At 42.2% G+C, this 15,533-nt stretch overlaps 1 protein-coding gene across 2 annotated transcripts in view; it reads left to right on the forward strand.

Moving 5' to 3' along the window:
- The first annotated feature begins 680 nt into the window (after positions 1 to 680).
- Positions 681 to 15,533, forward strand: part of LOC136858009 (collagen alpha-1(II) chain) — a 209,645-nt gene continuing 194,792 nt past the window's right edge. For both annotated transcript variants that reach the window (XM_067137199.2, XM_067137200.2), the window contains exon 1: positions 681 to 856. In XM_067137199.2, coding sequence (XP_066993300.2) covers positions 688 to 856 — 169 coding nt within the window. In that variant the 5' untranslated portion in view covers positions 681 to 687. The remainder of the gene's footprint in view (positions 857 to 15,533) is intronic.

Raw genomic sequence — 15,533 nt, forward strand, 5'->3', positions numbered from 1 at the left:
ACCGTAGGCAACCCTGAAGATGGTTTTCCCTGGATATCCATTTTCATACCAGGTCACCGGAACCGGGTTCGTGCGACGTTAAGCTATTGTAATAAAGAAGAATAGTAATGTTACTCGTCTTACGACCCACTAATAACGTTTACGGTCTTCGAAGTCACTGAGGTGCGGGTACATCTGTCGTCACGACGCTGGTGTAGTCGAGTACTTTCAAATACCACCAGACTGAAACGGGATTGAGCCCGCCACCTTGGGTTCAAAAGACCAGGGCTTCTGTTGTCTTGTGGGAAACGGTCCCCTTGCTGGTCGCGTTTTGAGTTTCCCAGCAACCGCCCTGTAGGTAACACTGCCAGATATCCATGGGATGGTTTCATCCCGTGTGGAGTTGGTCACTCAGGTAGGACGTCTTTCGAGAGGTGCTCATGAAAGGAAGGAAGGAAGGAAGGAAGGAAGGAAGGAAGGAAGGAAGGAAGGAAGGAAGGAAGGAAGGCCATGCTGGGCGATGGTACTCTGGTTACCAGGCGGCCCTAATGAGAATCGCAAGATGCGGATGTGATGTGTTGTGGGTCAAAGACAGCAAAAAGAGCAGCGACTGGGCGCGCCTGATGTGCAGGCCATGTGTCGTTACGTCATGTCTTGGCGGGTTGTTAGCCTGACGGCGAGTGCTAGTCGTCTCACAAGCAGCAGGCCATGCGCGCCGCGAAGACGACGCTGCTGCTTCTGCTGCTGCTGCCGCTGGCTCTGGCCGCCGGTCGCACCAAGCGGCTCCGCACCCGGTCCAGAGACCGGCCGCAGGCGGAACAGGCCGCCCCCGAGGACGAGTATGACTACGATTATGACTATGACTACGAGAACGGAGGTAAGTCACTTGAACGTTCATCCTAGCACGTGAATGTAGCACAGTAATCCAGTAAACAGTTCCTACCTCCATGTCCTAGGACACGTGATTTAATTCTAGTTACAACTACACGAGGCTGACGTATGTGAGCTCCTTTAAACACCAACAAACTGAGTCAGGATTGAACCTGCTCACAAGTTATCAGGCATTCTTCCTGCTGCCATAACATGTCGATGACTATATTGATATGAGTCCCCTAACTAAATAAGAAACAGCAAAAGTATTTCATTTCTCACGCAGGACAACAAGACTGATCTCCTCATCTGCATACACCAAAACTAAGGCTTATAACCTTGCTACATTCAGTGTTCCATTCTCACATCCATTATTCTGTGATCCAATGTTCTTTGTTAACATATTCAAGCTTCAGTGTGACGGAATTAGCAAACCTCTCTTGTTCTATAATTCCTGTAATATATTTTTCAATGAGCTATATCGGTATATTCTTGGGAAGTCAAACATCTCAAGATATGAAACGGAAATTTAGGGTATTTATAACTACTTGATCAATTTTAGTCCGAAGGTGGTTGTAGTTTAAAATACAGATTTTCATAAAACACTATATATTTTGGACAAGTCAGTAATGAATACACATTGCCGTTGCGATCTATATTTGTTAGGAGATTAACTTTGTAATGTGGTTTTCTTCTTCTTTTTCTTAATCTGTTTACCACCGAGCGAGTTGGCCATGCGGTTAGGGTCGCGCAGCTGTGAGCTTGCATCCGGGAGATAGTGGGTTCGAACCCCTCTGTCGGCAGCCCTGAAGATGGTTTTCCGTGGTTTCCCATTTTCACACCAGGCAAATACTGGGGCTGTGCCTTAATTAAGGCCACAGCCGCTTCCTTCCCACTCCTAGGCCTTTCCTATCCCATCATTGCAAAAGAACTATCTGTGTCGGTGCGACGTAAAGCAAGTAGCAAAAAAAGAAAAATTTGTTTACCCTCCAGGGTTGGTTTTTCCCTCGGACTCAGAATGGAATCCCATCTCAAGGGCAGTGTCCTAGAGCGTGAGACTTTGGGTCGGGGATACAACTGGGGAGGAAGACCAGTGCCTCGTAGAGGCGGCCTCACCTGCTGTGCTGAGCAGGGGCCTACTGGGGGATGGGAAGATCGGAAGGACAGACAAGGAAGAGGGAAGGAAGCGTCCATGGCCTTAAGTTAGGTACCATCCCGGCATTTGCCTAGATGATAAGTGGGAAACCACGGAAAACCATTTAGAGGATGGTTGAGGGGGGGGGGGGAATTAAACCTCCCTCTACTCCATTGACCTCCCGAGACTGATGGACCCCGTTCCAGCCTTCGTACCACTTTTCAAATTTTGTGGCAGAGCCGGGAATTGAACCTGGGCCTCCGGGGTTGACAGCTAATCACACTAACAACAGCACCACAGAGGTGGACCCTAATATACAGTAGTCATACTATCATAAATTGATGAAAGACTATGGACATAGCAAGGACTGGAAACTAATTGTTAAGGTATAAGTACTCATAAATATTATGTTAATAATATTCTTTTTTCCGCGTCACTAACTGCTTTACTGTTTTCGGAGACGATGCAGGGCCGGAATTTTAAACTACGGTGTGATAACCTTAGGCTTGAAAGTTCGAGAAAATTAATTTACCAAATAACCTAAAATCATCTATTATTAATTTCTCAGACATAAGGTCTTAACAAATTTTTATTTTGAGATTTGATATTCTTTAAATTACAATTCGTATTTTTTTCGCAGTGTTGGTCTTTTTAGAATTATGTTATTGGCTAAAGAATAGTTAATACTAGTAATAACCATTTATTATACATCTCCAAATATGCATAACTGATCAAACATGTAGGAAAATTAATATCAATGTACAAAATATTACTTTTTTTTTCTGAATTAGGGCAAGTTAGTAATTCTAAAATTGTAATCCGGAGGTTGTAGTAGTAATATCGCCGAACTGAGCCAAGCTCAGATGACCAGCACCTAACCGTTGGCTCTTTGGCTGAATTTTCAGCGTAGTGGCCTTCCGTTTGGTGAACCCTGGCCTGAATTATCGACCAGTCAGATTTCTTTAACACAAAGTAGCATTTTAAGATTAAAATGTCCAAATTTATGGATTCAGAAATGTTAATGTAAACATAATATTTAGAATATAGTTTTATATATTATATTGTTGTTTCCTGTGTTCCGCTTTCGGGAAGAGGCTGCCTGGCCGAGGCGGTAAAGGCGTACTCGGTTCGCCCGAAAGGACGTGGGTTCGAATCCCCGTCAGGAAGTCACTCAGCCTACACCAAAACTGAGTAACAGGTTAATTCCTGGGGGTAAAGGCGGCCGGGCGTAGAGCTAACCACTATACCCCACCATGTGCCGATGTTAACAATGGTGGAAGCCTTTACCTTTCACTCCTCCAAGGGCCTTCATGGCCTGTATGGAGGTGACTTTGCTTTGCTTTGCTTTCCTTTTACCACTTTCGGGAATGTTTTCCGGCTAAATGCAGATAAGTTCAATGATTTACGTTATTGACGAGTTGAGGGCTATGAAATCGTTGTTTCATTGAACAACATCTTCATCTACCAACGTCATCGTTGTCATCTGTTAGTCTATGTTAATACACTGAATGTGTGAAAGTGTGTGTAGAGTCGAGAAGTGTACCCCGGAACTTGACATAAAGGTGATACTCAGCGTATTTCTGGAGTTGTTTTGTGGAAAACTTAACTTGATATGTTGCACAAAAAGAATAGGTCGTGTGCAAGAATATTACTATCTCATTTCAACCAAAACGTAATAAGAGCGAAGAATAAATCTTATGAGGACAACATACGAAGCCACACCACATTTAGAGCGATAGGCACAGCCGCCCTTGCCTCAGGAACCTCGGGGCCTTGTGACTTTCAATAAGTGGAAAACTCTTTTCTCAATATTTCGACTTCCTGGAGGGAACTGAGCCCACGCACTTGTGGATGAACGCAACACGCTTTTACAGCCTCGGCTAGGCAGCCACTATAAGAAAATTACTATTATGATATATATAAAATATTTTCTCCCTTCCTTTTGTCCTTCTTTCTCTTTTTTTTTTTTTTTTTTCGTTTTCTTCTTTCCTTTCTTAATCTGTTTACGCTCCAGGATGTGCTTTTCCCTCGGACTCACCGAGGGACCCCACCGCTACCGCCTCGAGGGCAGTGTCCTGGAGCGTCAGACATCAGGTGGGGGTATACAACTGGGGAGGAGGACCAGTACATCGCCCAGGCGGCCTCACCTGCTATGCTGAGCAGAGGCCTTGCGGGGGGATGGGAAGATTGGAAGGGATAGACAAGGAAAAGGGACGGAAGCGTCCGTGGCCTTAAGTACCATCCCGGCATTTGCCTGGAGAAGTGGGAAACCACGGAAAACCACTTCCAGGATGGCTGAGGTGGGAATCGAACCCACCTCTACTCAGTTGACTTCCCGAGGCTGAGTAGACCCCGTTCCAGCCCTCGTACTACTTTTGAAATTTCTTGGCAGAGCCGGGAATCGAACCCGGGCCTCCGGGGGTGGCAGCTAATCACGCTAAACACTACACCACAGACGCGGACTCTGTCTTTTATTTATTTATTTATTTATTTATTTATTTATTTATTTATTTATTTATTTATTTATTTATTTATTTATTTATTTATTTATTTCTAACAACATCGTCGCTACATTGATCTATAATTACCATTATCATAAATTTCTTATTCCATGCCGTAATTCGATATTTTTTGACACAACAAACTCGAGTGGTTACTTCATTACGTAATCAGTTGCGTATGAATAGCGCATAACCAAATTTTGGTGTTAAGAAGACGAAGGAAGGACTGCACGTTCAGTAACATTCTTTCTTTCTTTCTTTCTTAATCCATTTACCCTCAAGGGTTGGATTTTCCCTCGGACTCATTGAGGGATCCCACCTCTACCACCTCAAGGGCAGTGTCCTGGAGCGTGAGACTTTGGGTCGGGGGATACAACCGGGAATGAGAACCAGTACCTCGCCCAGGCGGCCTCACCTCTTATGCTGAACAGGATCCTTGTGTGGGATATGAAGATTGGAATGAATAGGCAAGGAATAGAAAAGGATACGGCCGTGGCCTTAAGTGAGATACAATCCCGGCATTTGCCTGGAGGAGTAGTGGAAAACTACGGAAAACCACTTCCAGGATGGTTGAGGTAGGAATCGAACTCCCCTCTACTCAGTTGACCTCCCGAGGATGAGCGAACCAGTTCTCGTACCACTTTTCAAATTTCGTGGCAGAGCCGGAAATCGAACCCGGGCCTCCGGGGGTGGCAGCTAATCACACTAACCACTACACCACAGAAGCGGACAACATTCTTGTAAAAACTTAAAATTCTTCGTTGCCACACGTCATTACGGTTCCTGAAAGACAAAGGTAATTTCACTGCAGTGCTGGTTGTAGAATTGCTCGTCGCATAGGATTTATCAGTAATCAGAGGCAAAGATTTCACTCTCTGTGGCTCAGGCGGCAACGCGCCGGCCTCCCACCGCTGAGTTCCGTGGTTCAAATTGCGGTCACTCCATGTGAAATGTATACTGGACAAAGCGGAGGCGGAACTGGTTTTTCTCCGGGTACTCCAGGTTTCCCTGTCATCTTTTATTCCAACAGCACTCTCCAATATTATTTAATTTAATTTAATTTAATTTACCGAGCTCGATAGCTGCAGTCGCTTAAGTGCTGCCAGTATCCAGTATTCGGGAGATCGTGCGTTCGAACCCCACTGTCGGCAGCCTTGAAGATGGTTTTCCGTGGTTTCCCATTTTCACACCAGGCAAATGCTGGGGCTATACCTTAATTAAGGCCATGGCCGCTTACTTCCCACTCCTAGCCCCTTCCTGGCTCATAGTCGCCATAAGACCTATCTGTGTCGGTGCGACGTAAAGCAAATAACAAAAAAAAGATATTATTTAATTTCATCTGTCAGTCATTAATTATCGCCCCAGAGGATTCCAACAGGCTTCGGTAGCCGGCAAAATTCCTATTCTCGCCGCTAGATGGGGGCTTCATTCATTCCATTCTTGACCCGGTTAAATGACTGGAAACAGGCTGTTGATTTTCAACAGGTAAATATAAATTATTATTAAGCGCTCATAAAATTAACTCTTAAAATCCTCCACCTTGTTATTGAAGGTGAAGGTGTTGCTTCTGCACAATACAGCTAAATATTTCCCAGCTAGTTTCCTAAACGATGTTGCAGATGGTTCGTCTGTAAGATGACCACTAACAGTCGAATATGATCCGGTATCGAATCATTCAACTTCAGCTTTCATTTCATTCGTCGAATTTCTTCGCACGTTCGTGTGACAAAGCAAGTAGACGGTGTTGATTTTATCACTTCAGTTCAGAAAAAAGCAAACAGACCAACAAGCTTTGCATTTCATACATTTTGGTGACTCCATGACTACCATCGATCACGTAGATAAATTCTTGTCCGAGAAGATCTTTCCTTTAGACCTCCATCTCAACGTTTAGAAACATTCGATTGCCGCCAATTTTTGGAAACAGAGTCTCTGCCAGTTACAACGTTAGGGGAGATTGCCATCATAGCCTTAAGGGGTTCTTTGTTAATTCTAAGAAATTATGGTTACAATTAGGTTACCATCAACATTTCTCTTCTAAAACTGAATGTTAAAGTATACGTTGTTGCAAGGCAGCCTCTGCATGAGAGGAAGTATTTCATAAAATAAAAATAAGAATACGGTGATCATGTTAAAGGTAAAAGGATATATTCTTTGTGGACTTCCTCCAATTTATAGGAGTCGGAACTTCATTTTAATTTGGCTCAGTTTTACTATTGGATTCCCTTCCTGTCGCCAACCATATGTGGTGCCATGTATTCACTATTCTCTGTAGTGGTTCCTAGTGCCATTGTTTGTACGTAGATGAACACTCAGTCCCAGAGAGAGAGAAATTAACCGTCCGCAGTTAAAATCCTCGACCCGGCCGGGAATCAAACCCAGGACCCTTTGGACCGAAGACTAATACAATGATCTTTCAGCAAAGAGTCGGACGTTAAAGGTAAACGACTGATCACAAGATACTGTGTGAAAATATTCAATCTTACGGTATTATTCTTGTTTGAATTTAAGGGATGTTATTTCTCTCTTCTCTTTTGAATTGTAATGCTGTTTTCATGTTATTTGCGACTACTGCCAGTTATCGTATTACTATCTTCGAAGAAGGACATGGTCCTGGGGCTCACTCAGCCTACAACAGAAATGAGTGCCAGGTGGCCCGGCAGAGAGCGAATCACTCTATCCCACTTAATGCTACTGCTGCTTCTGCGGGCTGAGGTGAGTTGCTTAAGCGGTAAGGCGCTAGCCGTTTGTGCATAAAACAACTTATGCGGGACAACGTCAAAGTCTCAGAAGTGGGGTGTAAAACATTATTTTAATAATAATAATAATAATAATAATAATAATAATAATAATAATAATAATAATAATAATAATAATAATAATAATAAATGTCCCGTTTCTATACAGTAGGGCCTCTCAAATGCCCAAAATCCCACGCGAGCAAATCGAGGCGCAGAGGCTCCGTGGACTGTGCATCGGTCCGACTCGGCTCAACTCGGCTTGACTTGGATGGTGTAATGTGCTGAGAGCGACGAAGCGTTCGGTGGCAGACGACTTGTTTACCAGTGAAATAGATAAGCGCAAGACAACAACATAACAATCGAGCAACCCGTTTCGAAGAAAGCAAAGACTTCCGAAAGTGCATTTCAGTCGAACTGGGAACTTTTTTGGTCAGTCGTGATGATAAAGCCAAATGCTTAATCCGTGGGAAATAATTATGTGATAAGTTAATCAAAAGGATCTATTAGCCAGTATAAAGTCTTTGCTCAAATTCTACGAGAATTTGCCGAAGGAAGATTTTCCTAAGCTGCATCGAGAAGCAGCTGAAATTATTTCTGTTTTTGGTTCCACATGCATATGTGAAAGGTGTTTTTTTCCTGTTTTGACTTGTACGAAAACCAGATTGCGTGCGAGTAGGCCTATTTCTGATTGTAATTTAAAGAAGGCTCTCAGAATTACTGTCAGCCGGTCCCTTATTCCTGGCATAACTGGTATAAGTGCAAAGAAAAAGGAAAAGAAGAGCTAGAGAAGATAAATTGTCTGCTCAAACCAAATTGAAAGAAGAGTGTTTTAACACCGGTAACGTTGTCCCATACAACAGTGTCACCGCTCACCGCACATAAACATTTCGCAGTGAGGGGAGAATCAGCGGAGAAGGTGGAGAAGGCGAAGACAGGCCGAACGGGTGAGACAGATGTAGGGGAAGTATAGTGGGGGTTTGCACTCTGGTCAATCTAGTGAAGTCGTCTCCTGCACCTTGCGCCATGCAATGCACGGGCGCATGCACCCTGAGAGGCCCTGCCTACAGGGTCGGGTGTGAAGCGAGATGAATCTTCGTAGCGAGTTTCATGACCGGATGCCCTTCCTGACGTCAACCTCATCAGAGGTTTTAATGAGATGAAATGAATTACATGGCATATGATAGTAGAAGGGAGAGGGTGAAACCCAGTGCCGGCTCATAGTCTGTTCCTGTCGAACAGCACCGAGGGGTCTGCTCAAGTCTTCCCGTCCTCATCCAACGGACGAATCACCATCATCAGCGTCATATGCTCTCACTCCATATGAGCACTTCGGAGAGGTTTGGAATTTAATCCACGCAATCTAGTGATTAGAAATTGTTTACTACCACCACCTTTCCTACCCTGTCGGTCAAAATTCTGATGGTGAAATTTTTTCGACCAACGGGACTCGAACTGGCTAACCACGGGGTCAGACCATTATAGACTTCACGCCTTAACGATCATGATTATTATTATTATTATTATTATTATTATTATTATTATTATTATTATTATTTGCTAGGGGCTTTACGGCGCACCGACACAGATAGATCTTATGGCGACGATGGGACAGGAAAGGGCTAGGAATGTGAAGGAAGCGGCCGTGGCCTTAATTAAGGTACAGCCCCAGCATTTGCCTGGTGTGAAAATGGGAAACCACGGAAAACCATTTTCAGGGCTGCCGATAGTGGGATTCGAACCTACTATCTCCCGGATGCAAGCTCACAGCCGCGCGCCTCTACGCGCACGGCCAACTTGCCCGGTCTTTATTATTATTATTATTATTATTATTATTATTATTATTATTATTATTATTATTATTATTATTATTATTATTATTACCACTTTGTGCTCAAGTTGCAGCAATGTATTTTAGTCCAACAAGGCTCCAGTTCGTCATCACCATTAGAAGTGCTCATGTCGAAGTGTAGTGACCCTTCTTGCTATGTCCCAGACGGTCATAGTTGATATTACATAAGTCGAGCTGAAGAACTTATGATTACCTATTGCTTTTCATCCATAAAACTGAAATCCAAATGTTGTGTACAAAATCCACGGACAACAAAAACACAGTTTTATTATTAACTTTGCTCTTTTAGTGCTGCCAGTAATATATTATTTTATTCTATCCGAATTTGTTAATATTGTTTACATTGCAATACCACACACATCTTACTCAGATGTAAGGAAAAATGCGTACCGGTATGTCTCTGGTAATATTTTGAGTAGGAAACTAAGTATCGAAAATTAACAAAGATGGTGTTTCTTACATTTTAAGTAAAAGCAAAGCAAAGTTACCTCCGTACAGGCCATGAAAGCCCTTGGAGGAGTGGAAGGTAAAGGCTTCCACCATTGTTAACCTCGGCACGTCATGGGGTAGAGTGGTTAGCTCTACGCCCGGCCGCCTTTGCCCCCAGGAATTAACCTGGTACTCATTTTTGGTGTAGACTGAGTGAACCTCAGGGCCATATGCACCTCCGTAAGTGGAAATCTCGTTTCTTAAATTTAAGGACTTCGGAAAGGGTATTCGAACCCACGTCCTTCCGGGCGAACCGAGCACGCCTTTACCGCCTCGGCCAGGCAGCCCCTACAGTTTAAGTACTTAGAAGTAAGCTTAAACAAATCCTCAGAAAAATATTCATTTCTCTGAATTCTATAATTCGTATTATTGTGTAGGCTATTGAATGTTTAAAATGCCGTGATTCGCTTCTGGTAATTTCATCACTGTATATGTCGAGTTATACAGGTGTTAAATTTGAATACTATTAACATCACCATGTTATCAATGATGTGATGCATCTGTTTCCTTGGATGCCCTGTTCGACCCGGGCAATGTTGGATAGTGTTGACACTGTCTCATTCCTTCCGGAACTAGTTCCCTGTTCACCGATATGCGACCTGTTTTCCAACCTTCCACTCAGTTGTAAACTATTTTCAGTGACGACGCATGTTCTCCACAGACAGCCACCAAGCACCGATGAAGTTATATGAAGTGGTCGCGCCTTCTTTCCATAAAAAGCAAGTCGTATAGCGCTGTTCCTGACGGTTGCTTTCCGTGTTGTCTGCTCCTACGCTGACAGTGTTGTTATGAAATGGCTATGACGAGTGCATTCGTTGGCCCCTGTGAGTGTGCTGCTACCAAACGGTGGAACAGGAAACTAGTTCCACGTCACCACCTTCAAGAGTGAAATGCGAACCATACCCGGATGTACAAAAAATAAAGTATAAAACAATATAGTACGCCCCTCGTAGAAGCCGTAAACAAATGGTATCCCCAGCATGACCTATTCTTTAAACCCGAACAACCCAAATCATAGCAATTGCCCATCCAAGACTTATTTCCAGTAACTACTGCATGTCCATCCCTGATATATAACTTCAAAACGAAGATTTTCCCCCTTTCCAGAGCGTGGACGAGTTTTTACCAAGTTACACTCATTAAACTATTTCAAATGTATTTTCTCGTTCATTTTGAATAAGAAACTAGTCGAAACACTCGTTCTTCCAACATTCGACTATTGTGGCATAGTTTACAAAGATGCGAAAACTGAACTCCGAGATAAACCACAACGTGCACATGTTAACCATATGAGATGTATGTGTAATTTTCCCTTTTCTGATCATGTTACCCATTCTTACATTGAGCTCGGATAAATACGCCTCGAAGACAGACGCACGCTGCATACTTTGACTTCACTGCGCCGAATTCTTACCTTACAATCCCCGTCAGCCGTTCTGAACACCATAAGGAAAGTACCAGAGAGCTGAGCACGACACTGGTCGCTGTTCCTAAACATAAATCCTCGACCTATAACACCTTCACTTCTGTGGCCAGCCGAGAATGAAACCTCCTTCCGCAGGAGGTCAGGGGAATATCAAACCACGGAAGCTTTAAACGACTGTGCTCAAAATATCTCCATAGGATAACCTCGTAGAATGACAACAGTTCTTCTTCTTCTTTCTCTTTTTTTTTTGCTAGTTGTTTTACGTTGCACCGACACAGATAGGTCTTATGACGACGATGGGACAAGGAAGGGCTAGGAGTGGGAAGGAAGCGGCCGTGGCCTTGATTAAGGTACAGCCCCAGCATTTGCCTGGTGTGAAAATGGGAAACCACGGAAAACCATTTTCAGGGCTGCCGACAGTGGGGTTCGAACCTACTATCTCCCGAATACTGGATACTGGCCGCACTTAAGCGACTGCAGCTATCGAGCTCGGTCTTCTTTCTCTTATTCTTCTTATCATTATACTAATTATCATATCATCATCGTTACTGTTATTAAAAGTAAGCAGTAGAGCAGTCCTAGTACTCAGCTGTGGTTCCCATTTTAAGTAATCCAGATCCAGATTTTTGTAATATTTTTCGCCCACGAAAGTAAGACGATTCTCAATGTGAGAAATTTCTGGTATCATTAAATTGTAAATAATATTATTATAATTACATAATAATACAATGTATATTATTATTATTTATTGTATGTTAGTTTCCTGGTAGGTATGTTATATTATTGTACTTAAGAAGCAAAATGTCCATTTATTTTAAATTGTGTAGTATTTTAGAAATGTTGTGTACGGTAGGATAGCACAGTAATTTGTTTCAGTTTATTTTATGTTACTCATATATTCACTGGTTAAATGTAAGATAGCGACACGTGTCTCTAACTTCGCCAGTTAAAATGCATTATCCATTTATTTATTTATTTATTTATTTTTTTATTTATTTATTTATTTATGTATCTATCTATCTCTCTATCTATCTATCTATCTATCTATCTATCTATCTATCTATCTATCTACCTATCTATCTATTTATCTATCTATCTATAATTTGATTCCGAATCCCCTGGGTTAGACTCTTGGAAAATTCCTTTTCTTGTCATTCCGACTTAAAATTACTGTATTAATTAAAGTTATCCTTGAGCGTTTTAAAATTTTTAATCAAATATATAAACCCTATTAACTGAGATCGACGTCTGTGAAATATATTATTCTAATTTTAAATGTTCCATGTCATCAAATTCAAAACCAAAGCTAGTCGCAATGTGATGTATTATGAAAAGGTGTTCTTGAGGTATCATGAAATATGTAGCCTATATTTACTTTTTACAGAGTGGAAAATGCGCCTCGTCCTCAATGGAGGTTTCTTCCAAAGTTGAATTTTACATATGGTAGACACTGTATTTAATTCTCCGTATTGCTTTGCATCTTGTAATAGATAAGTGGAGCATAAATCCACAATACATTCATATTCTAAGACAGATGGGCTGAGTGGCTCAGACGGTTGAGGCGCTGGCCTTCTGACCCCACCTTGACAGGTTCGATCCTGGCTCAGTCCGGTGTTATTTGAACGTGCTCAAATACGCCAGCCTCGTGTCGGTAGATTTACTGGCTCGTAAAAGAACTCCTGCGGGACAAAATGATGGCACATAGGCATCTCCGAACACCAAAAAGTAGTTAGTTGGACGTAAAACAAATAACATTCTATTATTATTTGAAAGACACACGCATTCGCTATACAAAAAAAAAAAGCAACGCTTTGTTTATTAGATTTCTTAAGCTGATTATTGATACGAAGGTTGGTCACTTAAAACATCACCATCGCCGTCACCATTGTTGCTGAAATCAATCAGTGGATTTTGTTTGTAGTGCGGGAAACATCACCTCCTACTGGTTGACTATGCTGTATTGCGGGTAGCATGTTATCTTCGACAGGTAGGCGGTGAGTGTATTGCGGGTAGTAAGTTGACCCCTACAGGTAAATGGCACATCGTTTTATCACGGGTTGTATCTCCTGCAGGTTAATGTCGCCCTGTAATAAAACAGTGATTACGTCGAGTTATGTTGCGCCAATTTTCCCACAGGTAGACGCTCCTGAAGCGGCACATGTTAAGCACCACGAGTTACGTATGTGCTAAAAATCATCGCCCAAATCAAGATCTAGTGAGAGAGAATTATTTCTGACCGTTGCTATGAAGTCTGATTTAATTATTAACACATTTTCAGAAGACCACATGTTAGACTGTTGCACATATTTTTCGTTTTCACACACACTGCAGACAAGCAATTAGTCACTGCTCTTATTATATACACTAGGGACTAGACGATAACAAACAATAAACGCTAACAAACTCAAATCACACAACGTTAGTGCTAAATTTATGCGCCAAAATCTTTTTCATGCTACCAAAACAAACAAATATGCATATTCTGAGAAGGAGGTTCTCCTTTTTTCAGTCAAACATTGTCCACACATGGAAAGCATATTTCCACAGCAGAAGTTGCAACTTTTAAACACGCAAAACAAAATTTATAATCAGGATTTCTCCGGTTATATATCACTTAAGATTACACATGGGGTATACATGCAAATATCTCAATAATTACAATACCGATCTCGATAGCTGCAGTCAATTAAGTGCGGCCAGTGTCCAGTATTCGGGAAACAGTTGGTTCGAACCACATTGTCGGCAGCGCTGAAGATGGTTTTCCGTGGTCTCCCATTTTCACACCTGGCAAATGATGGGTAAAATCTTCATGACTGTCGACAGTGGGGTTCAAACCCACTATCACCAGAATGCAATCTGACAGCTGCTTGACCAAAATCGCGTGCTCATTCTCTCGTTAAACTGAATACTTAAAGGAATATTAAATTCGTGCTTGCAGCTTGATGATGCTGTTGTTTAAAGGGGCCTAACATCTAGGTCATCGGCTCCATTAAATTGGTTATGGAGTTTGTAGCAAATAAAAGAGACGATGTAACCGTTTTCAAAGCTTGATGAAGTCAGAGACCTGGGTGCATGACAATGAAAAATTTAAAAATTCAGAAATGTTAGGCATTTGATTTTCAAACCTCCACTAAATGTTATTGATAATTTAAAAAAAAAATTGTAAATTAATTTTAACCACATAAATACGCGCTATATTATTAACGATAACCAAGAATAAAAAGATGCCATTCATCACTGAAGTATATCTATTGGAATTTGAAAAATTCAGATATGACGCGTCTAGGTCTGTGATTATATCCAATTTAACTACGAGGTTTCATGCCAAGGGACATAGTCCCGAAAAGGTGAGACAGATAATATACGGGATGATGCAATCAGTAGCCCAACTCACAGCTACAAGGTCAATGTTGCGGATGGAACATTTTTGACCTCGTGCGACAAGAGAAACTGATCAAAAGTTAGAGTATGTGTGAGGGGGAAAATGTCGAAAGGACATCGTCAAAAATTTCTTGTGTCATTTTTTAATATGCAACACCTGCCTGACCAGTGTCTCTTACTTTGCGGACAAAAGGATGAAAGAATACTTCAGGGAGCCTCCCGGGAAGAGCAGGTTCATTTCAAAATCATTACACCAAAAATATGTTAAAATTATTGATATTTTTCTTTGAATTAATATTAAATGTACACAACGAGGATAATGTGTATGTTGAGTGCACAGCCCGGAGGCTTGTGACAGCTCCACCATCAGCCGCCATATGTGTCTTAGGCGTCACTGAAGAGGCGTACTAGGGAAATGTGGTGGCTTTCTGTTGCCTTTCTCACTGAGCCAGAAGTTGCTATTACATCTCAGTCTGGAAAGCCCACTGAAATGTCCGCACCAACCAACCCTATGAGCAATATTTTCACGCCATACGTAACAAGAATTGGCTGCGTAAGGAATGGCATTACTACTAATAATAATGTTATTATCTTTACTTTACACTAACTACTATTTACGCGTTTCAGAGACGCAGAGGTGCCGCAATTTAGTCCCGCAGGAGTTCTTTTACATGCCAGTAAATCTACTGGCACGAGGCGGACGTATTTGAGCACCTTCAAATACCACCGAACTGAGCTAGGATCGAACCTGCCAAGTTGGGGTCAGAAGGCCAGCGCCTCAACCGTCTGAGCCACTCAGCCCGGCAATGGAATTACTTATTTTTTATTATTTATTTGCAAGTTGCTTGACGTCGCACCGACACAGATAGGTCTTATGGGGACGATGGGACAAGAAAGGGCTAGGAGTGGGAAGGAAGCGTCCGTGACCTTAATTAAGGTACAGCCCCAGTATTTGCTTGGTGTTAAAATGGGAAACCACGGAAAACCAACTTCAAGGCTCCCGACAGTGGGGTTCGAACACACTATCTCCCGAATACTGGATACTGGCCGCACTTAAGCGACTGCAGCTATCGAGCTCGCTAATGGCATTACTAACATCACTCATATCTCGGTCATTTTCGAAGCCAAAGATGAGACCAAGACAGGTCGATGAAAGTAACAA

Source organism: Anabrus simplex, chromosome 1 (genome assembly GCF_040414725.1).
Source record: "Anabrus simplex isolate iqAnaSimp1 chromosome 1, ASM4041472v1, whole genome shotgun sequence".
In the NCBI taxonomy this organism is placed as follows: domain Eukaryota; kingdom Metazoa; phylum Arthropoda; class Insecta; order Orthoptera; family Tettigoniidae; genus Anabrus; species Anabrus simplex.